The sequence below is a fragment of the Medicago truncatula genome, chromosome 6, assembly GCF_003473485.1.
Source record: "Medicago truncatula cultivar Jemalong A17 chromosome 6, MtrunA17r5.0-ANR, whole genome shotgun sequence".
Classification (NCBI taxonomy): Eukaryota; Viridiplantae; Streptophyta; class Magnoliopsida; order Fabales; family Fabaceae; genus Medicago; species Medicago truncatula.
This window is the reverse complement of record NC_053047.1, coordinates 42,494,158-42,521,458: the sequence shown is the minus strand read 5'-3', so window position 1 is coordinate 42,521,458 and position 27,301 is coordinate 42,494,158. Positions and strand designations below refer to the sequence as shown.

Here is a 27,301-nt window from a genome sequence, read left to right as displayed (position 1 = left end):
AAAAGCAACACGACTTATTTTTTACAAATTTATTATTACTATACCTTGTTTTAATAGCCATAAATTTTTGTTGAAAAACTTATAATAAGGGCCAAAGAGAGTCATTCTGTTTATTTTACTAAATTAGTGTCATTCTTATTAGGTGACATAAATTTACAATAATCCATACAATTAAGGAATGCTTGGAAATCCAAAGATGTCAAAAGTTTTGTGTGTTTTTAAGGAGATATTAAAGTTGTGTTGAAATAGATAATAGCTTAAGTTGAGACATGTAAACCAAGAAAAAAGAACATAAAAATCACTTTATATCGACTAAGTTGATAAGATATTGACACACATATAAAGTTGTAAGTTCAACTTCTATTATTGAATAATCTTTTAAGGAATTTTTGAACCACGTCTTGATGACAGTGAGTTCTGAGCCAAACTCAACTAATTTTTCTCTAGATAGACGAAATAGTAAAGTTATCATAAACATACACACACAAAATATAAGAGTCAGGTTCGAACTCTAGCTATGACATCCAATTTAACAATTTCGACATTTTTACTAGTTTTGTTAGGATTTATGGGGCACTCAACTAAATTTTTTATTTAAAAATAAAATAAAAAACATAAAGAAAATGAGAGGTTTGGATATAGGTACATAGGTATAGGTAGTTGGGTAAAATAAAAACAACCAAAAAGCAAGTAAGAAATATCTATTTTGGTTCTCTCCAAAACAAACTCAACAGCCTATCCACTCAAAAAACCAAACCCACTTTACTTGTTTCTCAACTCAACTCATGTTTCAAATTCAATCTTGTTCCTTTTCATAGCATAGCATTTACACCTTCATTCATTCTCTTTTGTGTAAGTGTAAATGGCACTACACATTCATAATACTATTCGATTACACTTTCAATTTCAATCTCTTCTTCCACTTTCATCTCCTTCCACCTCTTTCTTCACTGCTCTCCAGCCACTCTCAGCTAAGAGGGTTTTCTCTCTTCCTTCTCCACCCAGAAGAAAACACTTGCTTCCTTTCAAGGTCACTTTTTTTTTTTATTTTTTATTACCCCTTTTTATTATTACATGTTTTTTCATAATTAGGTGATAAATTAAGTAACTTTATGCAACCCCTTTTCTTAATTATGTTATTTGAATCTTGGGTCATTGACATTAGTAGTAGGAGGATTAGGACGATAAACCCTTTTAATCATGTATGTGTATTTTTAAAGTATGTTTGGTTTTGCGTTGGCATACATTGATTTTGAGTGAATTGATTCTGTAAGTCTGTTTTGTTTTGCTGCGAAAATAATTGATTTTGAGTGAATTGATTCCGACTAAAAGTGAGTTGAAGGTAAGTGATTTATGTTTGGATATTCATGTAAAAGTTAGTTAAACTATAATTGTGTGTCAAAATCAATTCTAGAATCAAAAGCTACAAATCATACATGTTAGGATCAATTCTACACCTCTAGAATCGATTTTGGCCCCTCTAGAAGTGAAACCAAAAATACAAGAAAAAAGACTTCTTTGGTTGGACTGATATATGCTTTATAGTATGCGCCTTTTTTTGATGTGATGCTATTAGTCTGTGATGATCAGAAATTAATTTTGTAGTAAGATGAACTGAACTGACCAGTCCATTCTTTACTGAGCTAAACAACCAATTAAGTGCTATTTACTAGTATTTACTAAGATTTTGTTTTATCTTTAGAAGTAGATTCCTCTCAAAATTGTTTTTACTTTATGTCTTTTAGGACATGTGTAAGTGTAAAGCATCATGGATGTTACAAGTTCCATTTGGTGCTTGTTGTTATTATGGCCTTGTTTGGATAATAAACTTATTTGCAGCTTATTGGACACATCTCATCATGATAAGTGCTTATGTATAAGCTATATAAAATAATGTTGAATTGTTTTCGTATATAAGCTATAAGTTGTTCTCATAATCTGTTTTGGAGAACTTATGAAAGTAAGCGGAAAACAACTCATGAACAATGTCATAAGCTGTTTTCATAGTTTCTTCCAAACAATCTCCCAAAACTGATATCAGTAGATAAACTCAAATAAGCCAGTCCAAACAGGTCCACATGTCTTTCCATTCAGGGATTGTATTTGGTTCATCCATACTATTCAAGTGCTCTAGGTACACCAGCTGAGATGGCTTATACATTTATGCATCAGTGATAATTGTTTATTTTTCCTTTGGCTTTTTATTGATCGTGAGTTTGTGTGAAATGCGTTAGTTATTTTGGAAAAAAGAGATGAAATAACTCTTGTTTTTTACTCTAATTTCAGGTATGTGCAACCGTTGCAGAAACTGGTCAACCGAAATGGTGGGAAAAGAATGCATCAAACATGATTGACATTCACTCCACACAAGAATTTCTGAATGCTTTGAGTCAAGCTGAGGATAGACTAGTTATTGTTGAATTTTATGGGACTTGGTGTGCTTCTTGCCGAGCATTATTCCCCAAGGTACTCTTGCTTCAAGATTTCCCCTTCACTCTTGTACTTTTTGGATGGTTTTGTTTAAGAAATATGTGCTTCCCTAGGTAGTATTTCATTGTGTGTAAAGTCACCATCGAGTTTTTATTCATGATCTTCTACGAACTATATTGAGTATTGGCCAGTGTCTTAATTACTGAACTATATTGAGTTTGGTCTCTTCTGTTACAAATTTACTAATCTGGATGCTTAGCAGTCCATTGAGTATCGTGCAATTCGTTCTACTAAAACATGAATTTGAATAAGATCTCGGATTCATACTTATTAGAAAAAGGGTGTGTTTAAGATACTGTGTTCACTCTTCAGTTGAAGCTTCAAAACATATTTGTCAAATTCAATCAGATATTGCTAGTGGCCGCATATTGTACTCCACTTCCATAAAAGGGTAGATGACTGTTGTGTAAATGGCTGGGGTCATATGTCAAATGTGATCAACATGGGTAAAAGGTTATACCTTGGTTCTAGGATTGATACTATATCTAAGACTAAGTGTCGATTTTTCTTTCCCTGACAAAGTAAAACCTTTGAATCAAATAACACAATTATTGAATAAATCTTTCCATGGCTATCAGTTTAGTAGTCTCTGACCTTTTTGGTTTTCATCTATGATAAAGACTGCTACATAAGGATCCTGATTCCCGACTGTCTAGTATTCTGCTTTAGTGCTTACTGCATGTGCAGCAATAAGGGAAAAGAGAAAACTTGATTGACTAAATTGGTTTATTTAGACCTGAATAAAAAAACTCCATTCATTGCTCGAACGTTTTCTAGTTAGGATGATGATATTTTAAAGTTACTTACCATGCTTTAATTTGCGTGCTGAGGAAATTATCAGCTTTCCTGTACCTTATATATTTGTTAATGGCCTTGGCAGTTATGCAGAACAGCTGAAGAACACCCTGAAATTATTTTCCTCAAAGTAAATTTTGATGAGAATAAGCCAATGTGCAAAAGTCTGAATGTTAAAGTACTTCCTTACTTCCACTTTTATAGAGGGGCTGAGGGGCAGCTGGAATCATTTTCATGTTCACTTGCCAAGGTAATTTTTACCATTTAGTTCTGTTAAAGCTAAGCATTTCTAGCTGCAATTTAAGATAATAAGCCGTAGTTAGTTACTGCTTTGCGTCAATTTTTTTTTCTTTTATTGAAATTTTATGAATGGCAAAATGTTAGTATAGTGAGTATTATGCTGATGTGAAGATTGAACCCTGTCACTCCTTATCACTCAACTCCTCCATCCCAATCATCAAACCAACCGTATATCTCCGATTAGTGTCTATTCTGAAACCAAGAAGTGTTTATATCGAAACATAGCTTCATTTGTTGCTAAACAGTATTATATATACTCCCATAGTCCCACAATAAACTGTCACATTTGACTATTTCATGCAAATTAAGAAAATATGATAAATGGAAGAGCGAGAATGGTGATTTTACTAAATTGTCTTTATTATCCATTGATGTATTTTCACTATCATAAATGCAAAGTGAAAATGATTACTTGGGAGTGATGCTCATAGTATTAATTAGATGGTACAATTGGAAATTTTTTGTTAAAACTACATTAGAAGTTGAAAGTGACTTTCTTTTTAGGACAATTTATTTTTTCCCACAAATGTGACAGTTATTTTGGGACAAAGAGAGTATTCTATTTAACATAGAATTACAGGGAAAAAACAGAAAAAGTGCATAAACTGACGAGTATTGCCTTTTGATACTCCTGATGCTTCTGTTTTCTGTACTGGCATCCTGCATAGTTCTCTTCGATACGTAGAGGCTATAACTAAATTGTACAGAAATAGCTGAATGCAAGAAAATACCGATGATAATACATATTTGAGTGTTTGGCTGGTTGTATTCAGAAAGTATATTATCTAAGTGTATGGAAAAATTACATATGCTCACTTACATATTTTCCTTTTCAAGGACTAGAAATGCATAACTCAGATACCTAACAGTGAAACAAATGTATGGTGATGGATGTATATGCTTGACGTAAATACATTAACAATAATCTATTAATCTAATGGTTCTTTTGAACATTACAGTTTCAAAAAATAAAGGAAGCTATCCTGAAGCATAACACAGCTCGATGCAGCATTGGTCCGCCAAAGGGAATCGGTGATTTGGTTCTTGAAACTTCCTCTGCTCCCAAGGATAGACCAGCAGACTCTGTTTGATAATCATAGTACCTTCATTCATGCATCTACAGCGTATAAGTTTATCTCCCAAAGTCTAACCGCATTGGAAGCTATGGTCCAGAAAGACTTATGATGTGAAGGTTATGTGTAATCTGTATATTTACACTTGTATTTTTTTGATCTGTTACTTCATTCTTGATCATTCATTAGCTGATTGTAATCAAGTACTTGAAAACTTCAGTGAGAATGACATGTTAGGTCTTAAGTTGTATTTAAGTGAAAAACTTGTGCATCTGTAAGCTGAATACCACTTGTTATGGCTTGATTCTTTTACTAAATTAATTATGCTACAGAATGAAAATGAGTAATTATCTCCTGAGTCATCAACATATCTACTGGAGTTTATCTATCTATCTATCTACTATAGACTTTAGAAAATAAATTACCAGCAAAATTATGAAACTACCTTTCTGCTTTAAATTTGGACACCTGTCCTTTTTTATTTTTTTTGTAAAAGAAAACTTATTTTAAGAAAAACAACTTATTTTCATTCATTCTAAAAAATGAAAAAAAAAATTGTGAGTTTTGTCTTCTTTTTGGTATGTCATTTCATTGTTTTCATGTTATTTTTGGTAAATAATTCATTAAATAGTGTTTTAGAAGATGCATTACATGCAAACAAAAAATTGTTTGTCATTAATCAATTAATTTTATTTTTTATTTTTTATATCTTCTTAATCTAAATGATAATATTTATAAAATATATACCAATATAATTATTACTAGAAGTAGACACGAGACTAATGTAAGTGCTAAAGAATTACGAAAAATTTGTTTTTGTATAATAGACACATAAGATTACAATTTACTTAGACAAGTCTAAGATTTTCTACCTCTCCTTGAAGACTTCTATAATTAGAGTTTACAAAAGATTGATTGTTGTTTACACTAGTGGTAAACTAAATTAACCTCAAATGATTTCTAAACACTTGAGAAATTCTATCTTTATAAAAATTCACATTCTTGATTGATACTCACTACTAATTAGTATCTTTGTTCTCTTTTCTTTTTGAAGTCGAAGCAAGTGTCTTTGTTTGGATGCTTGAAGATTGGTTGATGTTACCGTAATCAGTGGCGCATAATCCAGCTCTGTATGCTCCTCTGAGGAATCACCCTTAAGGGTGAATATATTATGTATTTTGTTGTATTCAGAGTCAGTAACTTCAAACAACTTTGTTAGTATAAGTATGTATTGCTTCAAAGTTAATATCAAGGTTTGGGATTTAGAATTCAGATGCCATAGAGTTGCTTGAACCCACTTGTTTAATTTTGTGATCAATAATTGAAATTGCTCGGTTTGATATCAAATAAAGTGAACAATCTATCAAATTACAAAAGTTAAACCAATATATCCAGTCCAGGAGTGTTAAGTGAAGTATAAAATGTTGGTGTGAAAGTATATTATTTTAGTTTGAGGTGAGATATGTTATGGATTTTGGTTTTGGAAAATAATTTGGAAACTCTTGATTTTGAGAGGCTTTTGAACTAGTTTTAAAGTGAAATTTATGGTTGAAAACTTATAGAATTATAGGTGTGTTGTTTGAGTAGTAAGAAAAGGGCAAAGTTCAATATACGCAATGTTTTTTTATTTATAGTTTGAAATTGATTCAGGGGTCAAATTGATAAAGGGTTCTAAATTGTTTTGATGGAATTTTGAGTATTTGAGATTTAACAATCGGAGTTATGCAAATAATCTTTAGTTAGGAGGTGATGAGAAAATTTGAGTGTTTGACAAAATAGTTAGCGTTACTTTTTATAAGTAACATTAACTATTTTATCAAACGCTGAAATCATCTCCTCACTTTATGACTAAAGATTATTTCCATAACTCCCTTTATATTTAAAATTCCATCAAAACAATTTCAAACCCTTTGTCAATTTAACCACAAAATCAATTTCAAATTATCATAAAAACACAACATATATTTAAAACAACTTTGCTCTTTTCTTACTGCTCAGCCATCAGACCTATAATTCTATAAGTTTTCATCCATAAATTTCACTTTAAAACTAGTTTTTTTTTACTCACTTTAAAACTAGTTCAAAAGTCATTCAAAATCAAGAGTTTCCAAAATATTTTCCAAAACCAAAATCATATGTGTGGTTCACAATAACAATAACAATAACAATAATAATAATAATAATAATAATAATAATAATAATAATAATAATAATAAGAGTGATGCTAGCAACACTCTCTTTTGAACACCCTCTCTAATACTCACTCTCTTATTGGTTTAAATCATTGTGGGTCTACACTTTGAAAATTGAACCCAAACAAAGTGGTGGGACATACATTGATTTCATCCAATAAAAGAGTGAGTGTTAGAGAGAGTGTTGAAAAATGAGTGTTGCTAGCATTTCTCTAATAATATTAATAGTAATAATAATAACAACAACAACAACAATATGGTTAGTTTGGTTTGCTATAATTTGGAAACACCACACATTTTTATTTTTAGTTTTAATCAAAATCAAAATTTCACAAAAAAAAAAAAACACCGTTTATAACTTTCAGACGTCAGTGCAATAAAAAGAGCGAAAAGACGTACACTAATAATAATAAGTAGTAGTAGTTATCTCATTAGATATACTCTCCATGAATAATAGGTAGCTCCTTTTAAAAAAAATGAATAATAGGTAACATACACTCTTTAAAATAGAATAAAATCAATATCTTTGAATAAAAAAATTAAAAAGGGAAAGTTTTAAAACTAAAATACACTAAAATTGGCGAGATAGTCTACTAAAATTAAGATCTCTAATTACATTAAACACATTTATCACAAAACACACATTTATAAATAAATAAATAAATTTAACAATAATAATAGTATAGAATTAAATTATCAGGACGTTACAATTTTGATGTGATAGTTGCAGTTTCACTAGTTACAAGCGGACCTTGAGGATGTGGAGGTGCCTACGTGAGTGCTTCCGTGTAGAACGCCTACGTGGCCTAGTAGACTTTGGCTCTGTTTGGTAAAAATAACGGATAGCTGATAAGTTAGCTGATAACTTTTAATTGATAAGCTAACTGAAATTGATAAGCTAACTGAAGTGTTTGGTAAAAATAGCGGTTCAACTAGCTGATAAATGTAAAATGACATAAAAGGTATTCTTAATTCATAATAAAAATTATATCATTAATTTAAGTATTTGTAAGTTTGTAAGCTAATTTTTAAATTTATTAATTTAATATATCCTATGTATTATAAATTAAATTAAATTTTATTCACTAAAATTTTATCTTATATTTATTATCATTTAAGTGTTTACACTTTATAAAGAAAATAACATTTACCTCAAAAACAAAAAAAAAAGGTAGCACTAATAGAGTAATACTAATAACAGAGAATAAAGAAAATAACACTTACCTCAAAAAAAAAAGTAACACTAATAGAATAATAGTATTTTGTTTCGTAAAAAAAAAAACGAAGGTATATATTTTTTCAAAAAAAAAAAAAAGGCCAGCTGATATATATACAAAAATTGGAATAAAGGGATAGTAGTCTTTATTACGTAGCTTATTATAAAAATTATAATGGATAAAATACAATTTAAATGAAATAATAAGGGTAAAATGGAAGAAAAAGTGAGAAGCTATAAGCTATAAGCTCAAACGCTACTTGGAATAGCTTCTGAAAAATAGCTTATAAGCTATAAGCTCATGGTGAAAAAGTGTTACCAAACAGAGCTTTTTTTGTCAAACGAGCTTATAAGCTATAAGCTAAAAGCTAAAAGCTCTTTTTTGGAGTTTCCCAAACAGACCCTTTCTAGATAATTTGAACTACTCCAACTTCACAGTTGTTTCGCCCCTTTTAATAATCAGAGTTTATGGGAGTGGGAACGCCAAATGTCAATCTGGACGCCAAATATTGATCTAGACGACATCGTCTACATCTAGGTTTGGGGTTCAGGCCAAACAAAAATCCAGCATACTTAAAATGATCTCCTTCAATTCATCCTCAAATCATTCAGATCTTGTCAAGTTTATTGATTAAATAAATTTGACATTAAATTTGATGATATATATTATCAATTGTATTTTAATGATATTTTAAAATAATTTTTTACACAATTTTTAGCTTAATATATTGTTGATCTTAACTATCAAACAAAAATCAGCAGACCCGTATGAATGCACATTTATTTTGCTAGTATATTATATGAACACAAGTTTAGATTTATTGCAAGTATTTAGGATAACTTGTATATATGGTTATATGTGAGTATGCCACCCTAATATAAAATTTATTATTTATAGAAATATAAATGTACTTATGTATTTTCGTATATTGTCTTCAGTTTATCTTTATATTTGAAAGATGATTAGTATGGAGTGCATGGATTTCCTGAAAATTATGACCCTAGTATGGAGTGGATCATGCAACATGAGAGCTTGTCCTAAAAAAGAGTAGAGAGATCCACAATATTTGGGTTTGTTGGAGTTATTTTAACATCAATGGTTGAAATAGCAATCACAGTCTTACAAAATCATTTTTTTAATACTCTTGAATCCATTAAAAAAAAATGTAAGTAACATATGGTGTATATAATGCATGATCTTTTTACGAAGTCAAACATTCTCATACCAAAGAGGAAGTAACAACCAAATTAACTTCAATTTGGATAATTTCTTTTTCTCTTCACCTTTCTCTCAATAACAAAAAGAGGAAGATGACAACTTATGGAACAATCTCGGACGCCGAAGCGACCCCATCAAATCCAAACTTACATTACGTTACAGAGGCGAAAGAGCGCTTCCAAGACAATATAGGCGTAACAAGACCATGGAAAGAAATGATCCAATTTTCTCATTTCAAACTTCCATCATCTTTCTATGACACAATTCAAAGAATCAACACCAATGCCAAACATTTTCGCGCAAATTATGTTATCACCATGTTGCTTACTATTTTCCTTAGCTTACTAGAACACCCTATCTCATTGATCATATTAATTGTGATGATGATTGCATGGGTGTATTTATATTTCCTAAGAGTTACACCTTTGGTGATTTTTGGGTATGAAATTGATGAGAGATATGTGGTTATATCTTTGTTGTCGATCACCGCCGGTTTGCTCGTTCTAACGGATGTAACACATAATGTGGAAGTTGGTATGTGTTTTGCCCTAGGTGTTGTGTTGATTCATGCTGTGTTGAGAGAAACAGAAGATTTGTTCACATTGGATGAAGATGTAGGGATTGTAAGAGGTGTTAAAGAAGTTGTCAAAGTCCCTCTTAAACAACCTGGTTCCGGTTCTTTTACTTTGCCTCCTTAATTAGAGAATTTTTTGTATTAATTTCCTTGTTACAAGATCAATCAATATATATTGTCAATTCCCTTCTTGATTATCAATATTATTATACAATGTAGGTTCATTATTCAAATTGGATTCCCTTTGTTATCATTAATCTCTCCACACTTGTTTTAATCCCTACCATTCATTGTGACAAAGTGAGTTGCTTGGACTAGGATAAGAAATGAGTATACCATCAAAATACCTAGAGATAATGAATATTTCAATTTGTTCCTCTCCGTGAATGTTAATTTTATAGAGCGCTCATAATTTGGTCCTTAATTAAGAATATGAATATGTATCCAAAACGTTTCTCAAATTCATCCTTCTATGAATGTTGCTTACTAAATATTGTGGATGGTGGTGATGATGTGTTTATTATCTTCTTTGCTGGAACTTTATCTTATTGTGCACCTTTGTGCGTTAATTTATTATTCTCATTGTTCACTCATCATCTTTCATTATTCCATTCTTTTATAAAAATATATTCTTTAAATTTATTTGATTGTAGAGAAGAACGCTCTCTCTATTTTCAATTTTAAATGTCTTGTATTATTTTCTCAATGACTAGTAGGTGTAGCTTAATAGACACATCATCACCATCTACAAACATTTATAGAAGGATGAATGTGAAAAACATTTTACAAAGTCAAGGATTAAATTGGGATATTCCTATTCTCAAGGACAAATTTGAGAATGTTGTACAAAGTTAAGGGTTATTTTGATCGTCAACATTTCACATGCAATCATTCATGGAAAGATTAATTTGAGAATCATTTTATAGAGATGTGGACCAAATTGAAATATTCTTAGTATCATATTTAAGAGTGTCTTAGAGTCCAGATCTAGTTTAGTGGTTTACTCAACAAAAAAAATTGTACAAATCTGATTTTCTAAATTGATAAACACATTGTCAATCAAACTAACATAAGAAATTAAAGAACTTTTTTTTACGAAGCAAAAGTGAATTTTATTGATTAATCAATTTAATACTCTACCAACACAAGTTGTGTGTAGTAGACAAAACAATTAGGCATATCCCAAGACATGTACTGGGAGCTCCACCTTCATTTTTGATATTTCCCTCATGATCAGTGATCTGGAGTGATCTGAAAGGTCGGTCTGTCGAGTAGCAATCCGTCGAGATGCGAAATGGGATACCTACAAGCACTCTAACACTCAATTTAGTAGAAAGCAAAAAAAGTTAAATTTAATTTTTGAATATTTTTTTGTTATGGTTTGTTAGTCAAAATATTTTGCAAGTGAACACAATGAGATGGTAAACTTACCAAGACTATACATGGACATGCGAAGGACAACATGGTATAGAATCAAACTTAGATATCATGGCAAGCAACTCAATATTGCACCTGAAAGGAACGGAATCAATAATCAAAGGTACACCATTTTTTAATAAGACATACATGAATGAAATAAGAACTAATATCAACAAATCTAGACAACAAAAACTAATTCATTCGGAGGAGAAACTATCTCGTGAAGAGGAAAAGAAGAATCATAAAATGGAATTAGGGTTTCCTTCCTAAAGTTTCCATTAGCCTCATTAGAAGTTGAAGCAACAAGACCACGATAAAAATTAGGGTTAGTTTGGTAAACAAATCCACAGAGATAAATATTGTGATGTGAGTTAACATCCAATGTTGAATAGAAGAGTTGAGGTTGAACACCATACAACCAAATGTCCGATAAACCCAAAGCATATATATTTTAGGTGAAGATGTGGTGTCCAACTCACTTGTGTGGTTGCTTTTAGCTCATCTAACACAGTGAGTCTCCCCATCATAGCTCAATAGCGGTATCGATAGGGCCGGCTCAAAGGTCGTCAAGGTTGGGCTACAACACAAGGCCCCCAAAATTTGGGTGTCATGAAATATAATAATTTAATTCAAGCCCATCATTAAGTATAGTGGTTAATTAACGGAAAGAAATTGACTACAAACTTGATTTGGTTTAGTGGTTTCACGCTTTCACTAATGTTCATGAGATCGTGAGTTTGAATCCTTTTACATATAATTTTTTTATTGAGAACTCACTACATATATAGGCACATCATTTGACCATTGAGGCAATCATTTTATTGTGTCAACAAAAGGATGTTATCTATATATATCGGTCCAAGTTTTATTACGGCCTAATCATTAAAACATTAAAAGGATAAAAGGGGCCCCAAAAGTGTTTAAGACGGCCCTGGGTAAAACTATGGTGGTGCAATACTTCAATAAATTTTATATTTGAAATTTTGTTCTTCATGTACTTTGGATTTTTTTTTTGTCTAGTAAGTTTTTATTATTTGTTTTATTTTTTTAAAAAAATTGGATTGGTGAAAAAAAGTTGGCTCAAAATTTGAAGGATCCGAAATGAATGCTGAAAAAAAGGATCCCATAAAATTTGAAACAATAATTATTATTATCAATATTATTATGGTAATAATATATTATTATTGTAGTAATTTGTAACATCAATAAGGAAACAATTTGTGTCCATAAGCATGCAGTATGCCATGCCTTACTTCCCGGTCATCAATCCTACGTACTTCCACCTCTCTAGGGAACCCCTTTAGACCATTTCCATCATTCTTTCATTCATCTGCTACAATTCTATTTTCAGTTTTTCTCTCTATTTTCAATCAATACTTACAATTCAAGAAAAAAGAATAAGAAGAAATAGAAGAAAGAAGCTATCATGGATGATCGAAATATTGACGACGATGAGAAGGAGTCTTTGGCCGGGTTGAGTTCTGTTCCACCTCGTCGCAAAACACATTCGTATAGCCAACAGCTACGAGACACGTCTACACACAAACGGCATCATCAAGTCCGTAAGCACAGTCTTGATGATAGCCTTATATCGAATAACATCGTCGAGTCTTCTTCTTTTTATGAGGAGTCTGACACGGATGATGATGACTTTTTCGCTAATTCAAATTCTGTTGGTGCTGAGGACTACATTGAAAGTGGTGGGATTTCTGATGATTTGTCTCATTATCAGCCATTGCAAGAATTTATTGGCAGCGGTGGCGGAACTGGAGTCTTTAAGGCTCCTATTAGAATGGCCGTTCATCCTGGGAGACCGCCATGTCTTGAGTTAAGGCCTCATCCGTTAAGGGAGACTCAGGTAGGGAAATTCCTCAGAAACATTGCATGTACCGAAACACAGCTGTGGGCTGGACAGGAATGTGGGGTGAGGGTGTGGGAGTTTCAAAAGGCCTATGAACACGGTTGCGGTCTGGGAGGAAGGGTTAGGAGGGGAGATGAGGACGCTGCACCTTTTTATGAATCTGCTGATACCTCTCCTACATTTTGTTTGACCGTCGACAACGGGAATAAGATGGTCTGGACTGGCCATAAGGATGGCAAGATTAGGTCATGGAAAGTGGATCAACAATTTTCGACCCCCTTTAAGGAAGGTCTTTCTTGGCAGGCACACAGAGGTCCCGTTCTTGCCATGATCATAAGCAGCTACGGTAGGCCTCTCCCTCTAGTAGTATTTTCAAAATTAAGTGTATGTTTGGCGTTGACAAAAATTGATTTTGATTGAATTGATTCTGGCTAAAGTGAGTCGAAGGTAATACAATTTATGTTCGATACATTTGTGTTAAAGTGAGTTGAACAATAAATTCGAGTGTTAAAATCAATTCTAGAATAAAAAAACTCTAATTTCTAGCTTCAAGTAGAATCGATTCTCACCACTTATTTGCTAATTTACTGTTTCTTCGTCTAGGTGATCTCTGGTCAGGTTCCGAAGGGGGTGTTATTAAGATTTGGCCTTGGGAATCAATTGAAAAATCTCTCTCTATGTCTCCAGAAGAAAAGCACATGGCAGCCTTACTTGTGGAGAGATCATTCATTGATCTCAGAACTCAAGTCACCGTCAATGGTGTCTGCAGTATATCTTCTCAAGAGGTTAAGTGTTTTCTGTCTGATCATATTAGAGGTCGTGTCTGGTGTGCTACAGCTCTATCCTTTTCACTCTGGTTAGTATGACTCTTCCTGTTCTTATAGTGTATTCAGATTTAATGTTGTAATTACATCTCCGTTCTATTGCATCAACTTGTTTTAGTATCGTGTTTTTATTTCCTTAACTTTTGTTTGTTACTAGTGTAGTGTTTGTGTTTCCTTCTACTCGCATCAACTCTAAATGAATTTGAATAACTTGGAATCTTTAATTTTATAGGGATGCGCGTACAAAGGACCTTCTGAAAGTATTTAACATCGATGGTCAAGCAGAAAATCGAGTTGACATGTCATCCGTGCAGCAGGATCAAGCAGTAGAAGACGAAATGAAGGTGAAGTTTGTTTCCAACTCAAAAAAGGAAAAGTCCCAGAGTACTAGCTTTCTGCAGAGGTCACGTAATGCAATCATGGGAGCTGCAGATGCTGTCCGTCGAGTTGCAACCAAGGGAGCTGGAGCATTTGTTGATGATACTAAAAGAACGGAAGCCCTTGTGCAAACAAACGATGGGATAATTTGGAGTGGATGTACAAATGGCTTACTTGTGCAATGGGATGGAAGTGGAAACCGTTTGCAGGATTTTAATCGCCACCCTTGTGCCGTCCAATGCTTCTGCACTTTCGGAACACGAATATATGTAGGATATGTGAGTGGTATTATCCAAATACTGGACTTGGAAGGAAATATAATTGCAGGATGGGTTGCTCATAATAGTCCTGTGCTTAAATTAGCTGTTGGCAACGGTTCTGTTTATAGCTTGGCAACTCACGGTGGCATACGTGGATGGAATATTGCATCTCCAGGTCCCGTTGATAACATAATTAGAACAGAACTAGCCTCAAAGGAACTTACTTATACAAGAAGGCACGGTATCAGAATTTTGATTGGCACATGGAATGTTGGTCAAGGTAGAGCTACTCAAGAAGCACTTTTGTCGTGGCTTGGGTCCGTTGTATCAGATGTTGGCATTGTTGTGGTTGGTTTGCAAGAAGTGGAGATGGGTGCTGGTTTTCTTGCAATGTCCGCGGCAAAAGAAACTGTAAGACTTTATTCACATTCTTAATCATGCATTTAAACATTAAATATTTTGCGAAGCCTTGTTTGCTTTATATGTTAAACTACCTTATTGATTGAAGATTCTGTATTGGAAACATGGTTTAGACTTGTACTTAAAGGAAAAATGCAGACACGTAACTTTGTTCCATTTTTTTTTTTATATGTTTAATAAACAAGTTGATCATCGATGTATATTTATCGTTATAGTAAAAGGAAAATCTCAGTAACAATCTTGTGCAATGTGTACATTCTATCCATGCATTTACTACCTATATTACAATTGTAGGTAGGTCTAGAAGGAAGTGCAATGGGACAGTGGTGGCTGGATACAATAGGAAAGGCCTTGGAAGAAGGAAAAGCTTTCGAGCGTATGGGCTCTCGGCAGCTTGCTGGCTTGCTTATATCTCTTTGGTGAGTGAGTGTAAACCAACTAGTCCTTCTTCTATTCTCTTCTTTATGGAAAGGCTTCTTAGTTCTCCCTATAATGTACTTTGGGTTTTCTATCTTTGATAATGTTTCGATGCTTATATTATGAGTTGATATTCCTCAACTAGGGTAAGAAAGAATCTTAGAAAACATGTTGGAGATATTGATGCTGGAGCAGTTCCATGTGGTTTTGGACGTGCAATTGGTAACAAGGTTTGTTTAAGTTTTCCTGACTACTCTAATTCTGCCATTGAAATCCAGTAGTAATAGTCAAATTGATGTTATTTTTACACACTCTAGGTTGAGATAAAGATACAAAAATTGCATTGATAAACTTGTTTAACGTATGGACTTTTTTCCTCTTGACTGAAATGAACACTTACATCGCAAAAAAATGATCATGCAGGGAGGAGTGGGTTTGAGAATCAGAGTCTACGATAGGATAATGTGCTTTGTGAATTGTCACTTGGCAGCACATTTGGAAGCTGTTAATCGGCGAAACGCTGATTTTGATCACATTTATAAGAATATGGTCTTCAGCCGATCATCCACTCTACTTAATACTGCAGCTGGTATGCTACCATACCTGTTCTTGTATTGCTCTCTTGCCTTCTCCACATATTTATTTTGGCTACTTTACTCTTGTGGCTTGCCATTCATCCTGTCTGTTGCAGCTGGTGTCTCTACTTCCGCTCACATGCTTCGCAGTACAAATGTGAGTCCATCCTTAATTAGTTTCTTACAGCTTTTAACTATCTCCTTGCCTCTCCATCAATATGATTACCAAACAGTTACATGGTCTTCATTGTATCATAGGCTATGGGTTCCAGCTCAGAAGATGCAAAACCTGAGTTATCTGATGCAGATATGGTGGTATTTTTTGGTGATTTCAACTATCGGCTTTTTGGTATATCATATGATGAAGCCAGGGACTTTGTTTCTCAAAGATGCTTTGATTGGCTTAGAGAAAAGGACCAGCTCAGGGAGGAGATGAAAAACGGAAAAGTTTTCCAGGGAATGCGCGAGGCAGTAATCAAATTTCCTCCAACATATAAGTTTGAGAGGCATCTACCAGGTTTAGGAGGTAAATAAATTAGCAACTCAATGAACATGGCAGTTTCAATTTTGCCTTCTGTTGATATGGATTTAACAGATTGTTTCTTGGTAAAAGTGACTAGTATTGTGCATAAGAAACATGACAGTAGCGTAACTTCCGTACAATCTTGCAGGGTATGATTCTGGGGAGAAAAAGCGAATTCCTGCTTGGTGTGACAGAATAATATATCGTGATACTCGACCAGCTGCAGTTTCAGATTGCAACTTAGACTGCCCTGTCGTGTCATCAATTTTACAGTATGTTGCATCGTCAAAATAGGTTTTTATTTTCCATTTTATCTACTATGAGGTACAATTTGTTATCATTGAAACCATTTAACAGGTATGATGCTTGCATGGACGTGACTGAAAGCGATCACAAACCAGTTCGATGTAAGTTCAACGTGAGAATTTCTCATGCTGATAGATCAATTAGGAGAAAAGAATTTGGTGAGATTATGACATCAAATGAGAAAATCAGATCTATGCTTGAAGAATCGCGTTATGTTCCAGAATGCAATGTCAGCCCAGACAATTTAGTCCTTGAAAACCAAGAGGCTTCATTTTTGCTTATTACAAACAGAAGTACAAATGATAAGGCTGTATACAAGATCACTTGTGATGGCCAGTCTACAGTCAAGAATGACGGCGAAGCACCTGATTATACCCCAAGAGGTGCCTTTGGATTTCCTAGATGGCTTGAGGTACTATACCTTTACTTAAACACTCATATGCTATGAAACACGGACACAAACACCTATAATAATTTGAGAAAATTATACAATTCAGTGTAATCATAGGTGTCAGTGTCATGTCGGAAACTAATGCTTGTCCGACACAGGGACACACCTAATATGAGGAGTGTCCGTGCTTCATAGCTGTCATATGCTATTTTGAACTTTGAGGGTCGGCAAGAAATATTAGTTACATGTAAATCTTACTGCATGTGCAACGTTTTTCTGGCTTATCTTATTCTTTTAAAATGAAGTCAACAATTTTCAAAATACATAGTGTCTTACATTTTTTTACTATCACAGAAAGCATAATTTTTAACATGTTCAGTTTTACATTATAACATAAACTAGGATGTTTTTTCTGTATGTGTAAATATAGTATCTGTTTCATTGTTACTTTACTTCAAGGTGAAGATAACTGAGTTTGCAATGACTAAAATTTAGAATAGTTTACCTAGAAAGTGCTTTATGAGATTTTATGGAAAAACTAATTAACTTTGCTTTTGTTGCTTCCAAAGTTACAAACTTCCCTCTAGTGATGTTTTGTTTTTGGAAACTTGGTATCCGGTCTAAGTATTGACTAATGCTACACTGATGCCTATTTTAAAATGTCTTAAACTAGGTGTCTCCATCGATCGGTATAATTAAACCTGAGCAAACTTTAGAGGTTTCGGTACGCCATGAAGATGTGCATGCCTCTGAAGAATTAGTAGATGGGATACCACAGACCTGGTGGAGTGAAGACACTAGAGACAAGGAAGTGATTTTGGTTGTTCATGTTCAAGGCAGTTCATCAGTCCAAACTAGCAGTCACAAAATTCATGTGCGCCATTGCTTCTCAGGAAAGCCGACTCGAACCGACTCAAAATCCAACAGTGCAAGAAGAAGTCATGTAAGCTAATTGCATAGAATAGTTTAAGAAATTTTGCTTTACAAAGAAGGAGGGAAATGTTAATAGCATATAAGCAAAGTATTAGAAGCATGGTTGAAGAAACAAAAACAAATGTTATAAGTCTCAGTACAAGTTAGTTAGACTGAGGGTCTTAAATCCTTCTTTGTGTAAATTTGGTGAAGAAATTTTGTGAAATGCATAATATACTATGTTTCTGCTTTTAATTATCAATTTTTGGTGGTTTATTTGTCTGCCTTATATCATCATTTTTTGGTTGCTTACTCAACAAGCTTGTGTTTACATCAAAATTTATTAAAAGCAGATTTTGTTTTATAGATCTTCTATTTGTATTACCATTTTTCGGGTTGAGAGGTGTTCGACGAAGCAACATCTCAAGAACTAACATCTGCCTTCACATTTGCTCCACTTTCGCCGTGGCGTGCTTAGATGTTTGTGTTTTAGTGTCACCGTGATTTTAAGAAAATTAAACTTAAGAATTTCAACAAAACACGAGATGTTGACTGTGATTTCGTTAAACTCAACACAAGTCATGATCCGTTGATATCAACTATTTCCCAAAACATGGTCCAAAAAGTAACATACTAGAAGATAAAAACATCAACTTTAAACATGATGACATTGATATCAACTATTTCCCAAAAGTAACATAAAAAGGCATTTAAAGAAAGGCACTCCATGCTTCTTTTACGTTGGACAAACATGTTTTGCACCATACATGATTGTGCTGACAAGGAACAGAATGGATCCATTCTTGGTTTCCAACTAGATTTCATTCTACTGTTGTTACTATGTCTTAATGATCTAGATTGTTAATAAGGTTTGAATGATTAAGATTTTCATTCTATATTTTATCGAATTTTATTAGTGTTTACAGTGATTTTTGGTTAACTATAAAGTGTGTCAAACCTATCACTCTTGTAATTCATTCAATACAATACAATCAATAAATGAAGTATTATTCAGTTCGTATATAGCAGTTTTCCTAAGAAATTGTACTCTGCTACCTTGACTGCTAGATTATAAGGGGTGCACAATGGTGAGGTGATGGGGTGTGCAACCACAATATTTTTTTTTTTTTTTTAAGAAGTCAAACTATTTTACCGAAACTAACACCGGAGAAAACCGAATCACAACAACGAATTGTTCCATAGAGCTGGGGGTGAGCGAGCAAAGGGTTCATTTTTTAAAAACTAATTTTCTTTTTATTCATTTTTTAAAAGCAAAATTTTTAAGAGCAATGTAAGAAATTGTTGGTATAATGACAACAAGCTTGTGTTTAGATCAAAATTTATTAAAAGCAAATTTCCTATTTATTCATTTTTTTTTTTTACCTTTTTTCGATTAGCAGATTGAGAGGTTGGTTCGACAAAGTGGCATCTCAAGAATTAATATATTTAAAAAAAAAAAAAACTTTTATAGATTGTATGTCTCTAATTAAAAAAAAAAAAATCAGAGGAAGTATTTATTAATGTGTGATAAACTAGATTTTTTTTTTATAATCTAGAAAAAAAATAGAGTTAAAATAACATAACTTTTTTTGGGAATGAGTTAACATATCAAATCATATGGGACGAATTTGTCACTAAGCTTTCTTATAATAGAATTAATTTTTGCTTAACAAATGCATGTATATCTAAAGATTAAAATCTTCAACCTCACCAAATCATTCTTCATAAGATACCCAATTGGTGTGTGAGAAGAGATAAAAAGAGAGGTGGTCCAAAAAGTACTAATGCCACGTATTTTTTATGTCCATACTAGAAGATAAAAACATCATCTTTTAAAGAATGGCACCCCACCCTTCTTTTAAGCTGGACTATCATGATTGTGCTCACAAGAACATGGATCTATCATCCTTTAGTTGGAAATAGATTCCATTATGTTGTTTTTACCATGTAGATGGTGGATTTGACCCACCATCTAAATAACAAGATCAATTAGATTTTATTATTGGAACTGCAAAGAAACACATTGAAGCTACATTGAGGTGCGATGGACCTAAGCAACAGCCTTGCCGTATCCTCCTGTTTCACCACTGCATCCTCTTTCTCCACCAAAACCGCTTCCACCAATTCTCCATACTCCGCTGCACCGTCCCTGGCGCCAACAATAAAAGCCACCAAAGCAGCCTGAACCGGTCCCATGCTAGGATTATAAGCTGCTGATTCCATATAACTACCTTTATAAACATTCCCACGTGAATCCAATAAAGCCACACCTGAAGGTGAGTCACTGTACGGCGCATGTGATTCATTCGCAGCTTTCAGTGCTGCATCCTTCAGGTGTGGCTTTATTGAATTTGTGATCGGACCTTCTATTTCTATAAAACACAAATCATTATGACGAGGCTCTAGGAGTAGAGGAACATGTTTAGGTAGAAGATCATGAGGACCAAAAGGATGAGAAAGGAATTCAGAAAGAGATGTAAACTCAGTTTTCGCAGTTTTCTCCAAGTCAGATGTTATGAGGAGAGGAATATCTCCGGCGCCACGAATTTCTTGAAGAAACTGGCGGCAATGGCCACAAGGTGCAGCGGAGACTGCAAGGTATTGAATTTGAGTTTCTTTGTTATGGGAGAGGTTTGTTAAGAGAAATTGTTCTGCATGGATGGTATGGTGAAAAGGAAGGTTAGGGAATTCGACATTGACACCGATGAAGATTCGACCGGAGATTCCAACTGCGACGGCCGCAACATGGAATTTGGAGATAGGGACACGGGCTAATGGTTGGGATGATTTGACAATGGTGGGGAGGAGTTGGGTTAGGGTTAGGTTTGTTGATTGGGTTAATGATTTTGCTTCTGATACTTCTATTATGAATTTAGGTTCTTCCATTTTTATTTTCTTTCTCTTCTTCACACTTTTTTATAACTATTTTGAGTTATGGTGTGTGAGTGTTTAGAGAAATGAGGAGTGGAGGAGGAAGAGAAATGATGGTTTTAGATGCTAATTTATAGAATGGATGAAGGGGTGATATGCAAGCTATTATTATCCAATAATTTGATATTTGTTTAATGATTTTTTTTTTTCATACATTTATGCTTTATTGATTATATTCAACTTTTAAATTTTTAAAAATAAACATGACAAACTAATAAATTTAAAGGCTTAATTACTTTTTGGTCCTCTAACTATTTAATTGGTATCAGATTGGTCCTCTAACTAAAAATTGATTTATTTCGGTCCTCTAAGTTTCTCACTGTTACTACATTTAGTCTTTTCTGTTAGTTTTATTCAAATAAACGTTAGGATTTGTGTTATGTGGGTACCTGACCTTCTGTTTCACACACACATATGAATCATAACAGTTACCAATAATATCAGTCATTATTTAATCATAATACTTTAACAAGGCATATGACCAAAATGATACTAATAAATAAAGTTAGAGGACCCACATAACACAAACCCTAACGTTTATTTGAATAAAACTAACAGAAAAGACTAAATGTAATAACAGTGAGAAACTTTGAGGACCAAAATAAATCAATTTTTAGTTAGAGGACCAATCCAATACCAATTAAATAGTTAGAGGAACAAAAAGGTAATTTAGCCTAAATTTTATTTAAGAAGTGTAAGAGAAGAAATCCAAGCTATAAAGAGTAGGAGTGTAAACAAGTCAGGTATGGGGATTTACACCTTAACATATTTAAAATATAGTTTGGTCCAGCTCATCTAATAAAAAGGTTAAACTCATACTTTTTATGAAGCGTATTTAACCAAATAGACGATAAGGATTTTACTAGATTTTTTTTGTTGAGAGGTGTACTAGAATTTGATACCCTCCAAATTGAATTACATTCAATGGATTGTACTAGAAGAAAAAGATTACGTTCAATGAGAGCACATGAAAAAAATAATTAACAATCTTGAAATTACTTATTAAGCTAGACTTTAGATAGAGTTACTAGATTTTTACATGTACATTTTCTCATACAGTAGTATATTGCAAGATCTACTTCTAATTGTTAATGATTATTATTATGTATTATGTATATGTATGATGTATCTTAATCTATTAAATTTAAAATGTCACTTTCTTCTTGACTCATATCTTTGTCTCACACGACAAAAAGATATGTCGAGTGAATGATAAACTAAACTTTGTGGGACACATCCTCATCCCCAATAATTGAAAAATGTCATACAGATGTGTTCGGAATTAATTGGTAGAGAAGGATGCTTGTGACTCTTACTTGCTATCTTTCCACGCAATTATATGGTATGATAAACAAATAGCATTGTTGTTTTTATTGGAGCAATCTATCGTTTTTGTTATAAATAATAGCAATTTTATAGGTCATCGTGTAAGAACTACTCAAATGTTAGATGTAGAGATATTTAATATAAAAAAAGAGCCCGGTTAGCCCAGACAACGTCCTAGGCGTCGGGGAGATCGGAGTTGGCCGTTACACATGGAATAATCACATAATAGTTATATAAGTAGCCGCTACGATTCTCGGATGGTTTTTATAATGTCTTTTCCTATCTAAAGTCCCTCGGAGCGAGGGTACTACGACCGAACAATTTTATTTGGTTAACAACCTACTTCTAGAATGAACTACATCTATCAACCGGCAACCTACTTGAGATTTTCCATTTTATAGTAAGTGTGTACGTGAATTTCTCCGTTAAACTCTTTAAAACAAAAGTAAAAGGTTCTAACTTGAATTAGATTTCAGAGACTGATCTATCATTATTAAGATGATTCAATACAACATGTTTGATATCTTGTTAAAATAATCATTATCCAGATATTACTTTGTTTTTGGTATTATCAAGACCCTTTATTCTAAGAACATAACAATTAAAGCAAAAATATATATCCTAAAACACTTGGATTATATGATAATAAATTTATTTCATTTCATCTTAACTGATGATTTACACGTTACGTCTAACCTTGAGAATGTAACGTATTTACACTTGAAATTTTTAACAATTATTACTCATCTTATTTATAGAATTTTAACTATTCATAAAACCATTATTATAGGTAATAAAAAAATTTAACTTTTAAGATAACAATAAACAAATTTTGTTTCAGAGAAAAAACAAACTTTAATTTTTCAAATATATAACAATAATTAGTTTTATTGAAAAAGATAAGAGTAATTAACAAAGAGTATAATTGGTTCCTCCCATTTTCGCCATATAATCCGTACATTGGTATGCTTGCCATTTCGCCAAAATGTCCGCACATTGGTTGCTTTCTTTGTGAGTCCACACTGAGAAAACAATCCAGTCTCTAGACATAACCTCCTTGATACTATCTTTTATCTCAACATATTTATGAGATTGAGATGTTGAGTCTTGAATCAAACGTGTAGCGTGTCAACAATCAATTCTGCAACTCACGTCTCGATAGCCAAGTTCCCAAGCGAACATTAGTCCAATCTCTATGCCTTTTAATTCAGCTTCTAGGCTGTCAGCACAATCAATGTATCCACTAACTCCAACAATCCATGAGCCGGTGTGATCTCGAATTAAACCTCCAAAACATGCCCTACCAGAGCTTCCGAGATAACTCTCATCAACGTTTAAAGCCACTTGATTCTCGTTAGGTGGAACCCAATTGACCAATTGCACAAAAAAAAATTAAACATAATGAAGCAAAAACAAATATAATTTTAGAATAAACAATTTTATGGTAGCAGATAAATATTTTTTATCCTAAAAATATCACAACATGCATGGAACCTATTGAGATAACTATCGTTTATCTTTGATAACTTTCAATATTTATATCTTTCTCTTACCAAATCAGTCTCTCTAATCTAAGCAAGTTATTTTAATCATCAATCTCTCATAGATAAACAAAAGTCGCCAAATAGTAAAGATAGAAATAATTTTTTTTCAAAAGTTTGACCTTCACTTCACTCATGGTAAAACAATTTGTTTTCTTTAGTGATTGGTTCATAAAAAAGTATTTCAATGAAAACGATACAAGATATTTGTACAATTATTTTAGAACAACTCTCACTCATACTCTTGTTATGTTTTCTTAATCGCTCTGATACAAAAGTAAAATCAAATACATATTTTTACTAGAAACAATCATACAGTAACAACAAAAACATAAAATAATTAAAGAAACGATATTGAGTAAAAACACGTACCATGATGTGTGGTTTTCAAATAGTTCGGTTGCAGAAGAAACAGGTCGACTTCAGAAAAGGATGCGATGTGAAAAAAGGTTATATGTCGATGCTATGTGAAGATGCTAATGATAAAAGGTAAAAATAATAGATGTGTGTTTTGTTATGATTATATTATATAAGATGGCATATAATTGTGGATTGTTTGTTTGTTTGTTACAACACTGTTTCTTTAATGGATAATGATTATTGTTGCGAAGGCTGTGCAACGAAATTCCACGAACGTGCAAAACGGCTTTTGCCATTTTTTTTTTTTTTGGTCAAGCGATGCCATTTTAATCTCTGCGTTTCAAATAATTGGAAATCATGGCTTATATATTACACTCATTATTACATTTTGGTTTATGTCTTTCTTGGCTTGTCTTTTGAAAGTAAAAAACCGTATTTTCTATTATTTATAATTATAAATATAATAACTAAATCTTTTGTAGCGAAAAATTTAAGTTTAGTTATATTGTTTCGTATCATATAGCACTTCTGTTGTTAATATTGTTTCGTATCATATAGCACTTCTGTTATGATATATAGTATTACTACATGGTTCCGTTTGGATTGACTTATTTTGAGCTTATGTGGGTTTATCTCCTCCCATAAGCCTTTTTAAAGGTGTTTGGGTAAATAAATAAAAATAGCTTATCATAGTTTCATAAGCTGTTTATGCCATATTTCAATAAGCCTAAATTTTCAGCTTACCCTCCGGCTTAACAAGGAGCTAATGAATTTATGTGACCTCCTTCGATTCTCTCTGGATCCACTTTTTCAAAACATATATTTTAATTATAATTATCTTTGGCGGTGCATAAGTAACAAAATTGCTATATACACTAAAGTAACACTTGTAACTAAGATTTTATTATTATGGCCCCGTTTGGATAAACAACTTATATAGATGCTTATAGCATTAGAGCTTATAACATTAGAGCTTACACCATAAGCTCTTTATGTTTTGATACGTACACTAAAAAGTACTTACATAAATTGAAGTGTTTGGACGTGACATTGCATAAGCAATTACAGAATTTTTAAATATTTTTAATTTAACATAAAAAAAATCAAAGAATCAAACCACGATTATCAAGATTTTTTTGACAGTGATGTAAAAAACAATATTATGATATATTAATTATAAATAATATTCGTCGTTAAAAAAACATTATCAATATTCGTACAAGACAAAATTAATATAGAGGTGTAAATAAATAGTCTAAACATCACCATACACAAGTATAATAATATAATATAAATTTTCTTTCAAAAAAAAAAGTATAATAATATAATATAAAAGTAAGAAATAATCAAAACCTATGTAAAAGTTTAATAGTCTTACACCATTGTTGAAAAAATCTTTATAAATAATTGTTAAAAACAAAAATAAAATAAATAAACCTACATATTTCTAGGCATCCAATCTCTAATATTGGTATTTCTTACTCGCTCCATTTGTTTAATGCTCCCTTGTTTTGGCTCTTCCCAAGTGATATCTTGAGCTCTACTATCTTGTGCTTCAACATTATCCTCTAACACAACATGTTCATCAAACATATGAAATTCTGCATCATATTTGTCGTTACTTCTTATGAAGTTGTGCAATGTCATACAAGCAACAATGATTTTATTTGTAGTATCCAATGAAAAAGGAGGCATGCTTCCTAAAATTTTCCACTTAGCTTTGCAACATCCAAATGATCGTTCAACTGTGCTTCAAAGACTAGAGCGCATGTAATTAAACACTTCATTTCTTCCTCTAGCTCTAGGCCCCAATCTGAAATGAGGGAGATGATACCTAGTGGTTTTGTAGGGACCCATGTAGCCCATAAAGATAGGATAACCAACATCAACAAGATAATATTTTCTTGTAAAGACAATATAAAAAATATTTATATCCCGAAGAGTCACGTTATTGTAACATTTAATAAAAAATACAAGTCACTAATTACCTGAAGGAGGATGCGGAAAATGCAATCTCGGTGTGCGTAATGCATCCATGAAGATCCTAGTATCATGTTCAGAACCCTCCCATCCTGTAAGCACAAATGTGAAACACATATTGAAATCACAACAGCCATGACATTAGTTTATGTAAACCCTTTTCAACAAGTGTAAGGAATTTGATGTTCACTGGGTACAATTATTTTCACATGTGTGCCATCTATAACACCAAGACAATCCTTAAAATAGGGATAATATCGGTCATCATTCTTAATTTGATGAGGAACATCTTTAAATGTAGGATCAGCAGGCGATGTGATATCTCTAGAAAGGGCAATTATTGCTTTTAGGACACTATGGAATTGTCTAGAAATGGTTTCTCCAGAATGTTGAAGTCTCTCTTGTGTGTTACGAACTGAAGCTGGTTGACCTAACATATATAAGAAAAGATCGACCTGTTCATGAATGATCATGCCCTTTTTTTTTTAGTCCATAATTTCGTTCCAAAACATTGCACAACTTTAGGAAGACTGGTTTTATCATTCTCAACTGCTCAAACAACGATTATCATTTCCATGAAGAATCTCTTGAATCCAATTATGTCTTGACAATGCAGAAGTTCTGCATGGATTCTTCACTACACGCTTTAAAAACTAATATGTTGCTTGCATTGTCATCAACAACGATACCTTTCTTTTCCTTTTACATCGAGACAAATGAATGTTATCACATGAATTATCGCCATATGACCCTGAGGTATTACCATTAGAACTGGAAGTAGACATCCTGTGGAATTATTTAATATGGAAATCATATTATTTACTTTCATAAGAATAAAAAAAAAACTTTAATATTGTCAAATAACATTAATAAAAAAAAAAAGATGAACACAAAAATTACTAAATTGATAGGTCATCTTGAAGAAAAAAACTATTGCAAGGAAGTAAAAATAAATAATTATGAATTAAAGATGGAAGCAAGACAAGTTGAAGATGAAATTATTAATGGTTAGTGAAAA

General features: G+C 32.7%; 4 protein-coding genes across 4 annotated transcripts; 3 read left to right on the top strand and 1 right to left on the bottom strand.

Annotated features, from left to right (window-relative positions):
* Positions 1-675: 675 nt before the first annotated feature.
* LOC11438465 (thioredoxin-like 2, chloroplastic) lies at positions 676-5,020 on the top strand. The gene is made up of 4 exons (XM_003620892.4): positions 676-1,030; positions 2,287-2,466; positions 3,371-3,535; positions 4,545-5,020. The coding sequence occupies exons 1-4, from the start codon at positions 863-865 to the stop codon at positions 4,674-4,676; spliced, it is 645 nt and encodes a 214-aa protein (XP_003620940.1). The 5' UTR covers positions 676-862; the 3' UTR covers positions 4,677-5,020.
* Positions 5,021-9,377: 4,357 nt separating this feature from the next.
* LOC11427542 (PRA1 family protein F2) lies at positions 9,378-9,983 on the top strand. The gene has a single exon (XM_003620891.1). It carries the CDS (start codon positions 9,378-9,380, stop codon positions 9,981-9,983), a length of 606 nt encoding a protein of 201 aa, XP_003620939.1.
* Positions 9,984-12,655: 2,672 nt separating this feature from the next.
* On the top strand, positions 12,656-18,369 carry LOC11426968 (type I inositol polyphosphate 5-phosphatase 12). Its single transcript, XM_024786318.2, has 10 exons — positions 12,656-13,485; positions 13,743-13,995; positions 14,196-15,012; positions 15,316-15,440; positions 15,584-15,668; positions 15,862-16,170; positions 16,272-16,539; positions 16,685-16,808; positions 16,894-17,254; positions 17,907-18,369. Exons 1-10 carry the CDS (start codon positions 12,705-12,707, stop codon positions 18,183-18,185), a joined length of 3,402 nt encoding a protein of 1,133 aa, XP_024642086.1. The 5' UTR covers positions 12,656-12,704; the 3' UTR covers positions 18,186-18,369.
* A 1,392-nt stretch (positions 18,370-19,761) lies between these two features.
* Positions 19,762-21,123, bottom strand: LOC11430168 (cytidine deaminase 1). The gene has a single exon (XM_003620888.4). The coding sequence runs from the start codon at positions 21,029-21,031 to the stop codon at positions 20,135-20,137; it is 897 nt and encodes a 298-aa protein (XP_003620936.1). The 5' UTR covers positions 21,032-21,123; the 3' UTR covers positions 19,762-20,134.
* Positions 21,124-27,301: the final 6,178 nt, after the last annotated feature.